We start from the raw sequence: 16,775 nt of genomic DNA, 5'->3' as shown, positions 1-16,775 counted from the left end.
CCCGAGCCGAAGGCAGACACTTAACCATCTGAGCCACCCGGGCACCCCAAGACCAGATCTTTTGAGTTTAAGATGGATGCAGGACTAACAAGAATGCTTCATTAAGATTTTTATTAGATTTTATACTAACTTTCCCATATTCAGTTGAACAGATTATAAGAGCAAGTCATTTTTAATTGAAAATATTTTTAATATAAAAATAGTTCTTTTTGCTGGAGACTTAGAGAAGTTTCCTGTAAACTGAAATAGGACATCTGCTAAATTCCCTTACAAGTTCAGTGGGACATTTGACAAGCACAACAAACAAGAACTGCAAATGATGTTAGAATCAGAATGGACTTGTCAGGAAATAGAATTGTCTTCCCCTGACACCAGTGTTCACAGATTTGTAATGCATTAGACTTTCTAGTAACCAAATCATGCTTCAAGGCTCGAAAATAGGGACAATAGGCCTAATTTTTCCATTGACCCTAAATAAATTATTCATTTTTTCGGTCTTCTGGGTGAGATGATGGCTTTCCCAAACAGATTTCTGTTGGACATGTCAACATTTCAACACATGTAACTTGTTTCTTTCGCACCAATTTTTATTCTGACCTTAGGACACTTTGGCATCCATTCCTTCTGGCCTTTCTCTTTCCTACCTTCCAATTTGTGTGTTTTGCCTTTTAGGTCCCCCTGGATTACCTGGTCCTTCAGGACAGAGTATTATAATCAAAGGAGATGTTGGTCCACCAGGGATCCCAGGCCAGCCTGGATTAAAAGGTCTGCCAGGACTACCAGGACCTCAAGGCTTACCAGGTGCCTTTGCAGATCATCATTCTAAGCCTTATCTATTTGAGAGCATTTCCCTAGTTCTCATTTTACTTGTCATAGCTTGTCTCTGAGAAGAGGAGTCTCAACAACTAGTAGAATACCAGACCACCACAGATCCCATTTCCTTTTTTCTTAAAAATGTTAATTTCTCATGCCCTAATTTCCTGTAGGCCCAGTCTAATCTCTTCTAGCCAGTTCCTCTGGCTATTTTAATTTGAATGATTAGGCTAATGTTATTAAAAACTTTGTAATGAAATTAATATGCATTTCAGATCTGATGCTTTCTCTATCCCAACCACCAGAAGGATAGAAAGCTAATTTGATCAGCCATCAGCTCCCCACTGTGAGGCCTCGTGACTTTTAAACTAACTCTTGTCTAGTTGGCCATTTGACTCTATGCTTGCAGGCAATTTTGATTATACAAGAAAGCTAGAAACTAAGTTCAGTTTTTGTCGCTTATTAAGTGATTGGTTGTTAATCTTTCCATAAACTAAGTGTACCAAGCAGTAACAACCTTACCTATGGTGGGACAGATAACAAAAGTTGGGCCTTGCACTCCTATTTTGTTCTGAGGCAAAGAGAACACAAGTGCCATATTATGGGAATCTTCACAGACACAAATCTATTGTTTAAAACTAAAGCTAAATCCTTGTCTGCTTCTTTGTCCCGGGCTTGAGCTATTCCTTTGTGTATCTGGATTAAAGACAAGACCAGACTATGAATTTAGTGACACTCAAAAACCTTAAGTTTCCTAAATCTGTCTGGTTATGGAATTATTATACCCATATTTGAAGACCCTATTTTTTGCCCTGTAGGTCCAATTGGCCCTCCGGGAGATCCGGGACGCAATGGACTCCCTGGCTTTGATGGTGCAGGAGGGCGCAAAGGAGACCCAGGTCTGCCAGGCCAGCCAGGTGAGACAAGTAAAACACTGCTGTTGATAGTAGTCTCAAGTCTGAGAGACCTCTAGACGTCCAATTGGAGCTGTGAGAGTTTTTTTTCTTAGGAGAGTATAGCTAGCTGGTAGATCTGTTGCTGGGGGAAAATACAAGGAGGTTTGCCAGTATACAGAAAAGCATAGAAAGCTTGTTTTTATTTATGTGTTTAGAGTACTGGAAAACAGTTTTTCCTCAAGATGAGGTTTTTCCAGGTATTCACTGTACTTACCTGTTCTGATAATTTCCAATATGTTAATTTAAATCCCATGACCATCTTGAAACTATTGTGAATCTTTCTACATTTGAAAATAGGACAACAGAGTGTAATTTCCCCCATAAAATTCAGTAATACAGTTGTAAGGTTTGTAAAGTTTAAAGCGCTCCCCATAGAGCTTTGAGAGTCAGAGCAGCATCTTATACTGAGATGACAAATTGATTTTCAGGTTTTTAGTTCATTCATTAACAGGTGCTCCTGATAATATTGAATCTGGTATCTACTAGATTTCCAGTATGTTCTCAAGCTACTTCCAAATAGAATTTGAGTCACCTTGCAATAAAAAATACAGAGGAGCTTAATAGACATTTTCCAAAGAAGACATACAGATGGCAACAGACACATGAAAAGATGCCCAGCATCACTAATCATCAGGGAAATACAGATCAAAACAACAATGGGATATTCCCTTATACACATCAGAATGGCTAGAATCAAAAAGACAAGAAATAACAAGTGTTGGCAAGGACATGGAGAAAAAGGAACCCTCATGCACTATTGATGAGAATGCAAACTGGTAAATCCACTGTGGAAAACAGTATAGAGGCTCCTCAAAAAATTAAAAATACAGAATTACCACATGATCCAGTAATTTCACTACTGGGTATTTGCCCAAAGGAAACAAAACACTAATTCGAAAAGATATACCCACCCCTTTGTTTATTGTAGCATCATTTACAATAACCAAGATATGGAAGCAGTCCAAGTGTTCATCAATAGATGAGTGGGTAAAGAAGAGGGATATATATATATATATATATAGCTATTAGTTAGCCATAAAAAAGAATGAGATCTTGTCATTTACAACAACATGGATGCACCTAGAAGGTATAATGCTAAGTGAAATAAGTCAGAGAGAGATAAATACCATATGAGTTCACTCATATGTAGAATTTAAGAAACAAAGGAACAAACAAAGGAAAAAAGAGACAAACAAAAAACCAGACTCTTAAATACAGAGAACAAACTGGTGGGTGCCAGAGGGGGGAGGTGTGTCAGGGGTGAGTGAAATAGATAAAGGGGATTAAGAGTGCTCACTTATCATGATGAGCACTGAGTAATGTATAGGATTGTTGAATCACTATATTGTACACCTGAAATGAATATGATACTGTTTATTAACTATATACTTCAATAAAAAATATTAAAATTCAAAAACACACTGAAGTAAGATTGCTAAAATAGAAATAAAAGATCATAAACTCAGTAGATTTTTAATATGTATTAGCAACTCTAGACAATATAAATACAACTCTAAATAATATAAACATAAAGAATATTTATTGGCAAATAAATATCAGTGGCAGCAAGGCAGACTGGTAATACCTATAGCCTTCCTGGAACCAATACCCTGCCATTTCATTAACCATATATCAGGGAAGAAACAAGTTAGTGTCATCTTCACCATATATGGACATTGCTGTGAAGTTTCCCCAAAATGAAAATGCATATACACAGTGGCAGAAGGCCTGTATATAAAGAGAATTTTAAAATAGGCTCAAATCAAGAGACTAAACAGAGAAAGGGAACCGTTGGTAAATTGAAAATAGACATTTTGAAAAGGCTGCTTTAGTAGTGCCCTGCCTATTATCTAAACAAAAAGGTATGTCTGAGAATAATTCCCCAGACAGATTCAAAGGAAAATGTTTTTCAGCACTGAAACTGGCAGACTGATGGCAAACACACCCTTCCTTTCTTGTTGATGAACAAAACAGCAGACTGAAATTTCGTCATGGGGTTTGGACTCCTTTAGTAGAGCAAGAGACTAGATAACACACAGACTTCCCAAATAAGCATCACTTCTTCCTATCTAATGTTCCATTGCCCAGTACTCATTTAATGCCCAATGTCAACCAATTCCATTAGAAAAAATATATGTTTAAATCTCTTTAAGGGCAGGGACCATATTTTATCTCCAAATCCGTGATATCTGACAATACCTTAATAGGCACTCTATAAATATTGACTAAATTAACGAATCAAATGAGATCATAATGTTTTGTCAATAGCCATAATAGTAGGATCAGAGCTCACTTAAATTTTGTATACTGACGATTCCATGAAAATAGGTACTCGTGGTTTGGATGGCCCCCCTGGACCAGATGGAATGCAAGGTCCCCCAGGTCCTCCAGGAACTTCCTCTATCGCTCATGGATTCCTCATCACACGTCACAGCCAGACAACAGATGCACCACAATGCCCACATGGAACTGCCCAGATTTATGAAGGCTTTTCTCTCCTGTATGTTCAAGGAAATAAAAGAGCTCATGGTCAAGACTTGGGTGAGATATCTGGCATCTTAGTTTTTACTATGTGTTTTGTTTTGAAAATCTTGTTGGGTTCTGGAGTAACCTTGGACAAAGTATATCTCTCTTATTTGGGGTGGGGGGCTTCCAAATTGAAGACCATCTCAAGGGCAGCTAAATATATTCACTGTAAGTTTTAAATAAATAACACGTTACTCTAAAAGCTTTAGCTAGCTAGTGTGAGGGACAATTCTTGGCCTAAAGCAGCACATTTTGGGAAAGGCCACATGTACTCTTTGTTAGCTCTTAAGACAACAGATTCCCTGGGCTCTCTACGGTATAGCAGTCGCTTGAGTGGGCAGTGTTGATTCATAGGAGATAGTTTTTTCTTCTCTGGCACTGGTCTTCATCAAGTTGAAAGGTAAGTTCTGAAGAGAATCTTGATTTCTAATCAAAGAAATTAAGGTCATTTCTTAATTATGCTAGTTTATAGTTCCTAAAATAAGTGTCTTAGCTTTGTAAAGTATTATCAGAGTAGATTAAAACTATGCAAAGCACCATATTTCTATATAAAATACACTTCATTTAATGTGTTTCCCGTGCATCTTCTCTATACTGTGGTGGGCAGATTGGTTGATGGGATGAGACTGGACCGGATGATTCTCAAGACATCTTCCAATCCTCAACATTTCTTTTTGTGGAATTTTGACTTTGGATTTCAAAGCCCCATTGTGTGACCTGCGGCTGCCAATTTTAGGGATCATTATCCCCTTCTTTGTCTCCATAAAGACATTTAAGAAGATAGTCTGGGCTCCCAGTTTCTGGGGTGTCTATAGTAAGAGGCCTCCTGAGGTCTCTTTAGCTAGGCTATTTTGTGAAAACAGTTCTGCAGCAACAGAGACCTCCAGAGGTCTTCCGTACTCACTCTATTCCCAGGGCATATGGCCACACCTGCCAGATAGTGCTGGCCCACCGGAGTCGGCATCTCCACTGACACGGAAGCCAAGAGTCACAGGTCATTTAATGAAGTCAAATATAGGAGGAGTTTGCCCACCAACTTTCTTCTCCCACTTTTACTTTTCTTTGTCTCCTTTTCATCTTTCCTCTGCTATTTTTCCTTCCCACATTTACTTTCTTTAGGTAGCATCTTCTTTTTCTGATTTTATAATTGACAAATCTTCATGGTGAAAATATTCTTATCTTTTACATAAATCTCTCTAGTCTTCCTCCCATAAAATTCTTCTCCTTTTAGGCCATTCTTTTTTCACTATCAGAGTCTTAACTTATACCTATAATCGAGCTTATATACTTCAAATCCCTGACTTGATAGTCAGGGAACCTTTAGAAGTTTTTGAGCACTGTGAAATTAAAAAATGTAATTCAAATAAAAAATGGAATCTGCAATCCAGTATGTCACTAACTTTTAAAAATGCACGTACTTGGTCAAACAAGGGCTGTCATACTATGCATTCAGACATGGAGGCTACAAACTGGCCCTGACTCAGGTACGGTATAGGCTTCAGACATGGGAAGGCCATGATATAGGCCCCAAGATCCCAAGAGTGATCCCAGATTGCAGAGTTTCTTCTATGGCTCACACAGGGATCAAACTGGAGAGAGCTTGATGGCTAAGCAAAGAATAGAGACAGCTATAAGAAACAATCACCTGATCAAATAAATACAGTCTATGGTGGATTAGTGAAAGGATTATGGTGTGTAAAAAAAGAGGGTGGAGGTAACAGATGGAATGCTAAAACTGTTCTGTATAGGAGCAGAAAAAAATACTAAGAATAATTAGTCTATTAAAGCCTTATAGTTTTAGAAAATGGGAGGCATTGAGAATTCATGAGATTTTTCTTCGAAATTTTCTCCGAAAATTTGGAGACAATACAGAATTCTGCATCATTGTGTGCAGCCTAAAGCATAGATGCAACCAAACACCCCTGTTCTCATCATTATGGGCCTTCCTTTTATGTACCTTTTCCTTTTCTTTCTGAGACCAGGGATATTTCCAACCCTGTCCCCAATTAGGCAGTAATATTTTATTTTTAAATTACTTTATAAATAAAAAGAACTTTGATTTCCATTCTCCAATTTGATTTTCACAACTGTGATCAAGAAAGATATAGGACAAGTATTATTTTCTTATATTTTATACACAAAAAAAGTGGCTAAGAGGTTAAGTGACTAATTCAAACCTCTGCACTCAGTAGAGATAAGAATTGAATCCCAACACCTACCAGTGCTAAATCCATCCATTTTCAATTATGCCAATTTGTCATTCACTTTCACGTGACCTTGAGTTAGTCACCTTTCTCTGAGCCAGTTTTTTTCCTCTGAAAAAAGAATTGTTTAAGCTAAATCAATGATTTTCAACCTGGGGAGCTTTTGAAAAGATTCCTAGACCCATCCCAAACCTCTTATGTAAAAATTCCCAATGATTATGACGATCCACTAGGTTTAAGAAGTATTGGTCTTTTATCAATCATCTTCAGTCTGAGGGGCGCCTGGGTGGCTCAGTTGGTTAAGCGACTGCCTTCAGCTCAGGTCATGATCCTGGAGTCCCGGGATCGAGTCCCGCATCGGGCTTCCTGCTCAGCAGGGAGCCTGCTTCTCCCTTTGACTGTCCCCCCTCTCATGCACTCTCTCTCTCTCATTATCGCTCTCTCAATAAATAAATAAATCTTAAAAAAAAATCATCTTCAGTCTGAGATAAGCATATTCCTTTGGATACATGAGGAATTTCCAAGAGCTACACAGGCATAATTTTAAAGGAATCAAGTTTCAAATCCTCAACTTTCATATGTACTTTCTCCTGAATTTGAACTGCCTGTGTATATGCTTTGGATAATCCTGTTTCCCACATCCCCTTTCACTATCACCCATCTCCCACTCTATGAAAGAATCATAGTATTGCATATTGCCCTGAAGTGTGAAAACCTCTGGGGGACAAATTCAAAGAGACAACTCAAACTAATGGTTTTGTTAAAGTCTCCATTAATTGAGGCTCTATAATTCAATCCATCTCATTAGGAAATGCATTTCCAACAAAAGTTTACTTTTTGTGTTTAGAAATTATCAAAATTTATAGTATCTGTATTTTTATAAATTCTCAATATAATGATGACAATTCAAAAAATATTTAACATGTAAACCTTACGATCATAGAAAGTTTCTTAAAGTTATTATACATTTTTGTTTCAGAGAAATATGATAGGATAATCAATAAAAAACTAAAAATAAAAAACACATTAGGATAAAACTGTGTGAGAAAAGTGAAATGGACATATAATTTCTGAATGCAAAAGGAGCATTGAATGACTTCCACTTGTTAAAGATGAGTTTACTTTAAAAAAATGTTTATTGTTAAGTTTCAAATCATTATGTTGGATATATTCAAAAGAGAGAAAAGGTTTGTTTTTAAATATAAGTATTCACAAAACACTAGACATGACAGCTGGTAACATTTGAAATGTGGTTTGCAAAAGTCCCAGGCTCCAGTATCACAAAGTGGAGTATAGAAAGGTAGCTTTGGAGCCAAGAGACAATAACCAATACCTTAATAACTGGCATAGTATCAGTTTAAAATTCTGATGAAAAGTTTTATATCTAAACTTAAAAATGGGGGGGTACACCATTTTTCATCATTCTTTGGTAAATAAATAAGAATAAAAGAGAACTTTTAGAGTTATATATAGAGATATAGATAGATGATAGATAGATAGATAGATAGATGATAGATAGATAGATAGATAGATAGATAGATAGATAGATAGATAGATATCCTCTATTGCCCTTACCAGTCCTGAATTTTTTTCCCATTGCATCCTTCCTTTCTCTCTTATTTTTTTTCCTTTTTATTATTCACCTCCAAACCTGTTCATGGTTGCTGTGCATATTGGTCAGCACTACTGTTGTCCCTAGGCTCAAAGAGATTGCAAAAACAAACAAGATACATACTGAGGATGTCTTGGAAGAAGAGATGGTAGCCTGGAGAGGAAGTACTAACTAGATATTATAGAAACTGTGTGTGTCCTTCACTTGTTCACAATAAATTGCTCAATATTCTCCATAATATTTTATTATGTTTGTAAGTACATCACCAGTATAAAAACACTGTTGGAGAATATATAATGAACTGCAACAATAAATGTCTACATAAATTATAAGATATATCCTGATTTTAGAAATGTTAAAAATGTAAGTAAATGTGCATCTTATAATTGAAGATCTAAAACAAAGTATATTTATTATCTAAGAAATGTGGGCATATTTCTCCTTGAAAGGTTGTTTGTTAGGGTTTCAAAAGAAACTAAAGTATCATCATAGTATAGTCCTTCATCCTTTTCTCCCCAATTCTTCCTAGGGACGGCTGGCAGCTGCCTTCGTCGCTTCAGTACCATGCCTTTCATGTTCTGCAACATCAATAATGTTTGCAACTTTGCTTCAAGAAATGACTATTCTTACTGGCTGTCCACCCCAGAGCCCATGCCAATGAACATGGAGCCCCTGAAGGGCCGGAGCATCCAGCCATTTATTAGTCGGTGAGACATTGGTGTAGCTTTGACTTTTACCAATCCCCAGTTAGTTTAGCTAGTCAGAAATGAGTCTAAAGCTAATAATTTGATCATATTCTTCCCAGGTTGGGTAGGACAGAGGTGCCTTCATAATATTCAGTTAGGTATTTAGTTTAAGCTGTATTAAGTGGGGATTTGCTTTTGACCAGACCCTATAATAGAAATAGTGTAATATACAAAGAAATCAGACTAATCATTAGGCAAATATATGTAAATTAATAATATATATCAGTCTTGGCTAAGTGTTACAATAGATCTAATAAAATGTTATGAAAGCATAAGGAAAAGAATGTTTAATTTTAATTGGATAAATTTGGGATGACTATATGGAAGAAATGTATTTTGACATGATTAGTCCTTAAAGGATGGGAAGGACTTGAGATACAGGTAGTTATAAGGGGAGAGGGAATACTAGACAGAGAACATGGGAATAGGTAGTAGTTGATGTGTCTAGAATATAGCTTGTAAAGGTTGCATAGAGAGAAGAGATTGGAAAGTTAACTTGGACCCAGATTGTAGAAGGTTTTCAGCATCAGGTTTTATTTTGGAATTAATCTGGTATATAATGGGGAGCCTCCAAAAGTGTTTGAGCTACACTTCAGGGAAAAATTACAGAGCCTTCGACATGTAACATAGATTACAGAGGAGATAGTCCTAAAATAGAGAGATCGGTTAGATTGAAGGTATTGCTGTAGTCCCGGTAGGAATGGATTGGAACTGTCAGTGGGGGACATGTATCATTTTAATACAATAGACAGGATTTGGCAGTTGATTAGTTATGAGACAGAGGAAATGATAGCTGAGGTTTGGAGCATGAGTAACTAACAGGAGAGAGGTACCATTAGGAGAGACTTCCTAGAGTTTTGCCACATTAGAACTCTAGTTTAACTCAATCTCCTAGGCATATGAGATACTGCCATTTTCATTCTGATCATGACCCAATTGATTTAGGAGTCCACTAACCATAAAGGATGAGTCATTGGAAATTCTAGTTTCTTTGACATTGAATATAAAGGTTAAACCTAGTTCAGCTTCTCTTAGTAGCAAGTTCATGGTGCCCTTTTTAGTACATTTGCCCAGATTTGGGGGGAATTTATTTTTTGTGATTCTTGTCCGTCCCAACTCTTGGGAGTAAAAGATCCTTTAAAGGTATTTCTTGTTTTGTAGATAAACTTCACCAAATTGGTTCAGTCATATGTCAGAAGGTCCCTTCATGATATTTATTAAAGATTTGGTAGACTCAGCTGTATTTACTGTGTTGCAGCTTTACTTGATTTTATAGATTTAAGCCACATCTCCACATGCCTGGGTAGCTGCCCAGCATTCTGCAAATGCTATATTTCTCTAGATATGGCCAAATGGTTAATAAATATCGTTTGGACCAAAAATAATGGGTGGGGATTGAGAAAGTATCTGTTTCTTGTCTTTTCCAGTTCACCAGACATTGTTGTCACCACAGTTTCAGCATTACTAAATAAATGTCTACCATCCAGTTGGGCACTTTGACAGCAAGTAGTATGTGCAATACATGAAGCCGAGCTCTTACAGCAATTATGGCATTGACTATAGCAAGTATGAATACAAATTTAAGGCAGAATGGAAAATGAAAATGCTATGGCATTGGTTGTGTAGTTTCTTTAAAAAAAGGCCTACAGTTGTTGTTTATAACTTTATTAAGTCTATTGGGAGACAGGGCTTATGAAAAAGCAGTTCTTGAAGTGCATTTTTCTCCAGCTTTTGTGAGCATAGAAGACACCTTAATGGGCTTCTATACCAGGAAGGCTTTGAAAGAAGAGGGACTGCTAGTTCCCACGTACTCACTGTGTAGATTGTGTCCCCCTCCTTTCCCCTTACCAGATGTGCAGTATGTGAAGCTCCAGCCGTGGTGATTGCAGTTCACAGTCAGACCATCCAGATTCCCCATTGTCCTCAGGGATGGGATTCTCTTTGGATCGGCTATTCCTTCATGATGGTATGAAATACTCTTCCTTGTCTTTGTCATGGTAGCTGGCTGTCCATGATATCTGTGTATCTTCCCAATGCAAGGAATCCCTGTCATGTGCATGAACCTCAAATAGCTTCTGTCCAAAGATTGTGTCCCCCTTCACATATTTTCTGGAATATATTTTCATAATCTGCCTGTCACTTCTGTTGAGTACCCTTGGTGTTGATACTGTTCTCTTATCTCTTGCCCTAGATCCTTCACTGGATTTGAATTTTTGGTCGTATTTAGCATGTATCTTTGGGTATTCACTAAGGTATCAGTGGTACTTTTTCCCTTATGTTTTCTAGCACACAAGCGCAGGAGCAGAGGGCTCAGGTCAAGCCTTGGCCTCCCCTGGTTCCTGCTTGGAAGAGTTTCGTTCAGCTCCCTTCATTGAATGTCATGGGCGGGGTACCTGCAACTACTATGCCAACTCCTACAGCTTTTGGCTAGCAACTGTAGATGTGTCAGACATGTTCAGGTAAGGTACTTATGGCTTTAGTTCAGTCCTAAGCTTCCTTCAGAAGTGCTAGGGAAGAGAGAAGCAATTCATGGATGGTTTATACCCGACAAATGTTAACGATTTAGTGGACTGTGTTTTTTATTTGTGCTTGTTCTTTTCATATACTTGACTCAGGACAGAAAAACAGACTTGGCTAACGTTAGGTATGTGTACTTTCAGATGGCTTGGTAGTAGTAATCCTTCGGTAGCAAACACACAAAGCAAGGAAAGGTTATGTGACCTGCTCAACAATAAGTGAGCTGCTCAACTAGACTGAGGCCACTCCAGGAATTAAAGATTGAAGCTGTGATCTATGATCCCTGCCTCAGTCCAGTGATCTCTTTTCCCAGGATGTTTTCTTCTTTCTTTTTTCTTTTCTTTTCTTTCTTTCTTTTTCTTTTCTTTCTTTCTTTCTTTCTTTCTTTCTTTCTTTCTTTCTTTCTTTCTTTCTTTCTTTCTTTCTTTCTTTTTCTTTCTTTCTTTTTCTTTCTTTCTTTTTCTTTCTTTCTTTCTTTCTTTCTTTCTTTCTTTCTTTCTTTCTTTCTTTCTCTTTTATTTTGAGAGAGAGAAAGCATGACATGGAAGGGGAGGGGGAGAAGCAGGAGAGGGAGAAAGTGACTCTTAGGCAGGCTCCATGCCCAGCACAGAACCCAATGCGGGCCCCATCTCACAACCCTGAGATCATGACCTGAGCCGAAATCAAGAGTTGGACACTTAACCAACTGAGTCATGAAGGTGCCCCTTTCCCAGGATGTTTTCAATGCTCTTATCCAAATGTCTGAACGAGTAAGACCACATATAGTATATGTACTTCAGGATAGTTCAATCTATTGGATTTTTTTTTTGGTTTAAATTAATTTTTATATATTGCTTCTTTTGAGTTATTACTTGATATTTTTCTTACAATTATCTTTTTGCATTTCATATGCATATGTTTTATCATTTATTCATCATCAGTTGGCCAGATCTCCCTCATTCTAGGACTGTTAGAGAAATGTGTAAGAGATAAAAGAGGAAGAGACAAATAAAGGTAATATTAATAGAGAGAAGAGTCACAAAATTAACTATGACCACTAATGGCTCTTTGGCCATACCAGTTACTGCGCTAGATCACATTGCTCAAAAGTTAATCATTAAGTCATAGGAGAGCTACTTAAGCACAAATAGGATGTTTGGGTGTGAATTTGAACCAATAATAGAATTGAAAAACTAGAAAAGGCTAATTTGATCATCCTGTTTCTTATTTCCCAGCAAACCTCAGTCAGAAACGCTGAAAGCAGGAGACTTGAGGACACGTATTAGCCGATGTCAAGTGTGCATGAAGAGAACATAACATTTTGAAGAATTCCTTGTGTGTTTTTAAATGTGATATATATACATATATATATATATATAAAATTCCCAGGATGCAACGTCTCACTCCTCCCAACTTTACCACTACTGCCACCAATGGTGCTACTATATATGGCCAAGAGGACATGCCGACTAGTAACCATGGAGATTCAGATGTACCTCAACAATATGCCAGAGCGAGTTCTCTATTAGTTTTCTATGAACGAAATAAGGAAATGAATTTACTTTTTGGGTCCAGAATGACTTTCCCCAAGGATTATAAGATGAAGATTATATATTTTGCCCAGTAACTTAAAACAGCACGTTAAAAATTCAGTTAAGAGAAGAATCACACTGAGTAAAATAAAAGACTGCAGTTTGGGGGAAGAATTATTTTTCATGGTGCTACTAATCCTACTGTATCCCAGGTTTTTAATATAAAAGTGTTAAGCTTATTTTGCTCTGTAAGTAAAGAATGTGTATATTGTGTAAACAGCCTTTTAGTTCAAAGTGTTGACTCATTTAGATGTGACCTGACATGTATCACTCTTTAAAGACAACCTAGGCAAACCTAGAATACAGACAACAAAATTTTGTATCCATGTTTATCAAAGTGAAAGAATTTATATTCTTGCATCAAGTTATTACTGAGAGTAAATTTATTTTGAGTTCTGTCCCCTAAGTTCTTATTTGACTTTTTTAAAAAAATAGGTCATCTTAGTCACTTTAATCAGAATTTTAAATGGTCATGTTACATACCAAATTATAATATCTAATAGAACAATTTCTCTTTTGCTATATTCTTCAAGATCCTCAATACCAGATGCCCCCTTTTTAATGTTTCTTACATCTTGTTTTTGCTCATCCCTAACTAGGCAAAGTCCTCCCATATAATTTTGAGAAACAAAAATACGCAAAAAAAAAAGATAATTTGTTCCCTGTGCTTCTTCTGTAAGAATTATTCTCCTGTGGTCTCTGCTTGTACAAGAACTGGGAAGACAATACTTGGTTAGTCTTCTCTCTTCAGTTACAAAGCCAATTGATGTTTCATCCTCTTTTTTTATTTTAAACATTTTATTATAAATAGTCCTAGAATACCTTATTTCCCTAGTTGTCCTCTTTTCACTTCATGTTTTTTAACTCACCATTATCAATTTAATTAAAGATATCCTATGTTGTAAGAATGGATTGTTGTGTATCTCTTCAGACTATGTGTAAAATCTGCTCATTTACAGATAGACTACACATCTGCACATCAGCAAATAGTCCCTTCTCAGAGAATCATTTAGAGCAGTTCCAAAGAGGTTTCTGCAGACTGATCACTCATAGCTGATAGAAGACATAGAGTAGTGTAAACGTTTTCTAATATACAGAACAACCCATTGGAAAGTACTTTTGCAATAATAAATGTATTAACAATATTGTATTGGTGGCTGAGAAAGGAAGCAGAACTACTTTCTATTTAGGGAAGAATTCATTAATAATGTTTAAAAGCAGATTAGTGAGTTAATATTCCTGATGATTAAGAATGAACACATGTAGCTCTCTAGTTGAGAACTTGCTAAAAGTAAGAGGCATTAAAAGACTCCACAATAAAATTTGTATTTCAGTTAAAATATGAAACAACCAAAATAATTTTGAGAATTTTAGACCCTAAGACAAACCCATGTGAAAGCTAAAGCTTAGAGTCTGTAGTTATAGAAGTTAGATTCTAAACAATGATAAGTACTTAATAATACTGTTGATTTCAAGGCTAGGCATGTGCAAATTCTAACTTTACTTTTCCATATAGCCATGTGACTGAAAACACTAATGGGTAATTGTAAATGAAAACACCATATTGCATCACATAGATTTTTCTGCATGAGGAATACCCTTAAAGGTTGTTCCTGAGGTTACAGTTACAAGCACTAATTTCAGAGAATTTGCTATTTGTTGTTCTCCCTCTCATTTTTACCTGGTTGAAAACCTTGCCTCAGAAAGAACCTAACATTTTTTTTAATTTTTTTATCGTTATGTTAATCACCATATATTACATCATTAGTTTTTGATGTAGTGTTCCAAGAACCTAACATTTTAATAGTTGAATGTGTAGGTAGTCTATGTGTTTCTTAACCCCCCAGCTATCCCCAGTCCTGCTTTGTTGTTTAAAGTACATGAATTCAATCCATTCCAGGACCTTAATGTTGCTGACCCTCCCTTGCCACTGACTAGTCAACGATTATTCTGATGTAACTGCTCTAGTAGTTACCTGTAGCGAGTTTTGTAGTCATACATGCCTAATGGTTTTCCCATGTAAGCAGGCAATGGATGAGCTGTTCTTCCTTAACCAGATACAAGTAGTTGTATCTTCCTTAACCAGATACAAGTCCTGAATTCTTGTACATCTACAAACCAAGTGATACACATATTTTTGGTGTTACAATCATCACTTCCAAGCTTCCAAAGAGGTTCTGTTGGACAGTCTGTGATTGTACCATGTATTTTCTCACTTGTCCAAATTCGAAGAACCCTTTTTTTGTTGTGGTGTCCGTGAAGTTCTTTGCCTCAATTGGCATGGTTAATTGAAAACTCACTGGTTATACCAAGCCATCAGAAGGTTTATTCATATGTTAATCACAAGAGGGCACTATTGCCTATAAAAATAAATAAGCATGTGTAATGATTTGTTGAGCTCATTGTTGATGGTGGTGGTGAAGTTGTCTGAAGCTCTGCCTCCGGATTCTTGTTTTAAGCTTCATGTATTCTTTCTTCCTCATAAAGATCAACAGCAAGTGTTTTAAGAGGTGTCCCAGTTTCCCAATGTCTGCATCCAAAAGAAGGGACAGCTTTGCTATGAAAGATTTTCTTAAGAGCCTGATTAGGAACTGGCTCTTGTAGTACTTCCCATGCCTCTCAACACAGAAGCAAAGTGCAATCACTTTTGTTTGGCCAACACTTCAGTTGGCTTCTTTAGCAGAGAAGCTCTGTTCTCATGCTGCACTATACAAACACCCTCATCCCTAGGCAGCTCCAAAATCAACTGAATAATATTTATAAATCATACATCATTTATTTTAAAGCAGTGGTTTCTAGAGTATAGTTAGGTTGTTTGGAAGGTTTCTATGGTGGAGGTACTCATAAGTTGGGACACTGAAGGAATAAATCCAGATAGGCCTGTCTTCCAAGTTCAACAACAAATGTTCACTAGATATTTATTAGCTGTAGAGTACCATGACAGATAAGAATCCACAATCAATTCAACCTGAAAGATATATAGTCATTATAATACACACTCCTAAGAAGAGGTATGCTTTTCCATCTTGACTACCAAGTCTTACTAATTCTAGGTCAGACTAGAAGAGATCAGGAGGCTTTTTGTCAGCAGTAGCTATCCAGAGGAAGCTGGCTCACCAAGCTGTTCCGTAACACGTGGACAGGCTAAGATCACATATATGTAACCTTGACTCTCGGGTTCTCTATGAGTGGATAGCATGCCCAACACATGACCTAACAGGATGACAAATTGTTGACATTAGAGCATTTTCTCTTTTGTTTTCCTCTTCCAGATGCGCATGGCCTTCTTTGCCCTACTTTCTGCCCCCAGAGGGTTCCTGTGCCCTCTGGCTTCTGGTTGAGTTCGACCAATGGAATGCCCCCAGCAGGAGAGAAGAGCAAAGGACGAGACTGATGTCAGGGTATTTTATTTTCGTGGGGCACATGTAGTGACCTCAGGTTAGCTTGTGCTCCTCAACTGAATGTCCCTGCTCCTCTCAAGATGATCTGTTCTTTTAAATTATTTCCCATTCTGGTTCCGGGAACCAGTATCTTCTCATCTCTTTGGGTCTAGATTTATGATGACAAGTTGGCAGCAGCCTACAACAGCTTCTAGTTTCCAAAACCTGCTGGAGGTGCTGCATTCTATATGTGGGAAAATGAGGGTGGATTGATAAAATGGCAAGCATGAGTAGCATCCTCCACTTTGAACTGAGGGATAGACCAGCAGAAATGTGAATTAACATTACTTAACCTAAGACCGAGCTTACCAAGCTTTATTGAAGGCTGCATTCCAAGGTTGTTAGGGTGAAATGAGGCAAAATATGTTCATTATGGCCCTAAATTATTTA

At 37.1% G+C, this 16,775-nt stretch overlaps 1 protein-coding gene across 1 annotated transcript in view; it reads left to right on the top strand.

Annotated features, from left to right (window-relative positions):
* The window catches only part of COL4A5 (collagen type IV alpha 5 chain), a 233,304-nt gene extending 219,463 nt beyond the window's left edge, over positions 1–13,841 (top strand). Inside the window, exons 45-51 of the mRNA XM_025853713.2 lie at positions 673–801; positions 1,632–1,730; positions 4,098–4,310; positions 8,641–8,818; positions 10,709–10,823; positions 11,144–11,316; positions 12,589–13,841. Of these exons, the coding sequence (XP_025709498.1) occupies positions 673–801; positions 1,632–1,730; positions 4,098–4,310; positions 8,641–8,818; positions 10,709–10,823; positions 11,144–11,316; positions 12,589–12,670 (989 nt within the window). The 3' untranslated portion in view covers positions 12,671–13,841. The remainder of the gene's footprint in view (positions 1–672; positions 802–1,631; positions 1,731–4,097; positions 4,311–8,640; positions 8,819–10,708; positions 10,824–11,143; positions 11,317–12,588) is intronic.
* The last annotated feature ends 2,934 nt before the right edge of the window (positions 13,842–16,775 follow it).

The sequence above is a fragment of the Callorhinus ursinus genome, unplaced genomic scaffold (genome assembly GCF_003265705.2).
Source record: "Callorhinus ursinus isolate GAN/ISIS: 27379988/994484 unplaced genomic scaffold, GSC_fseal_2.0 scaffold65, whole genome shotgun sequence".
Classification (NCBI taxonomy): domain Eukaryota; kingdom Metazoa; phylum Chordata; class Mammalia; order Carnivora; family Otariidae; genus Callorhinus; species Callorhinus ursinus.
This window is presented reverse-complemented; position numbering and strand designations above follow the sequence as displayed.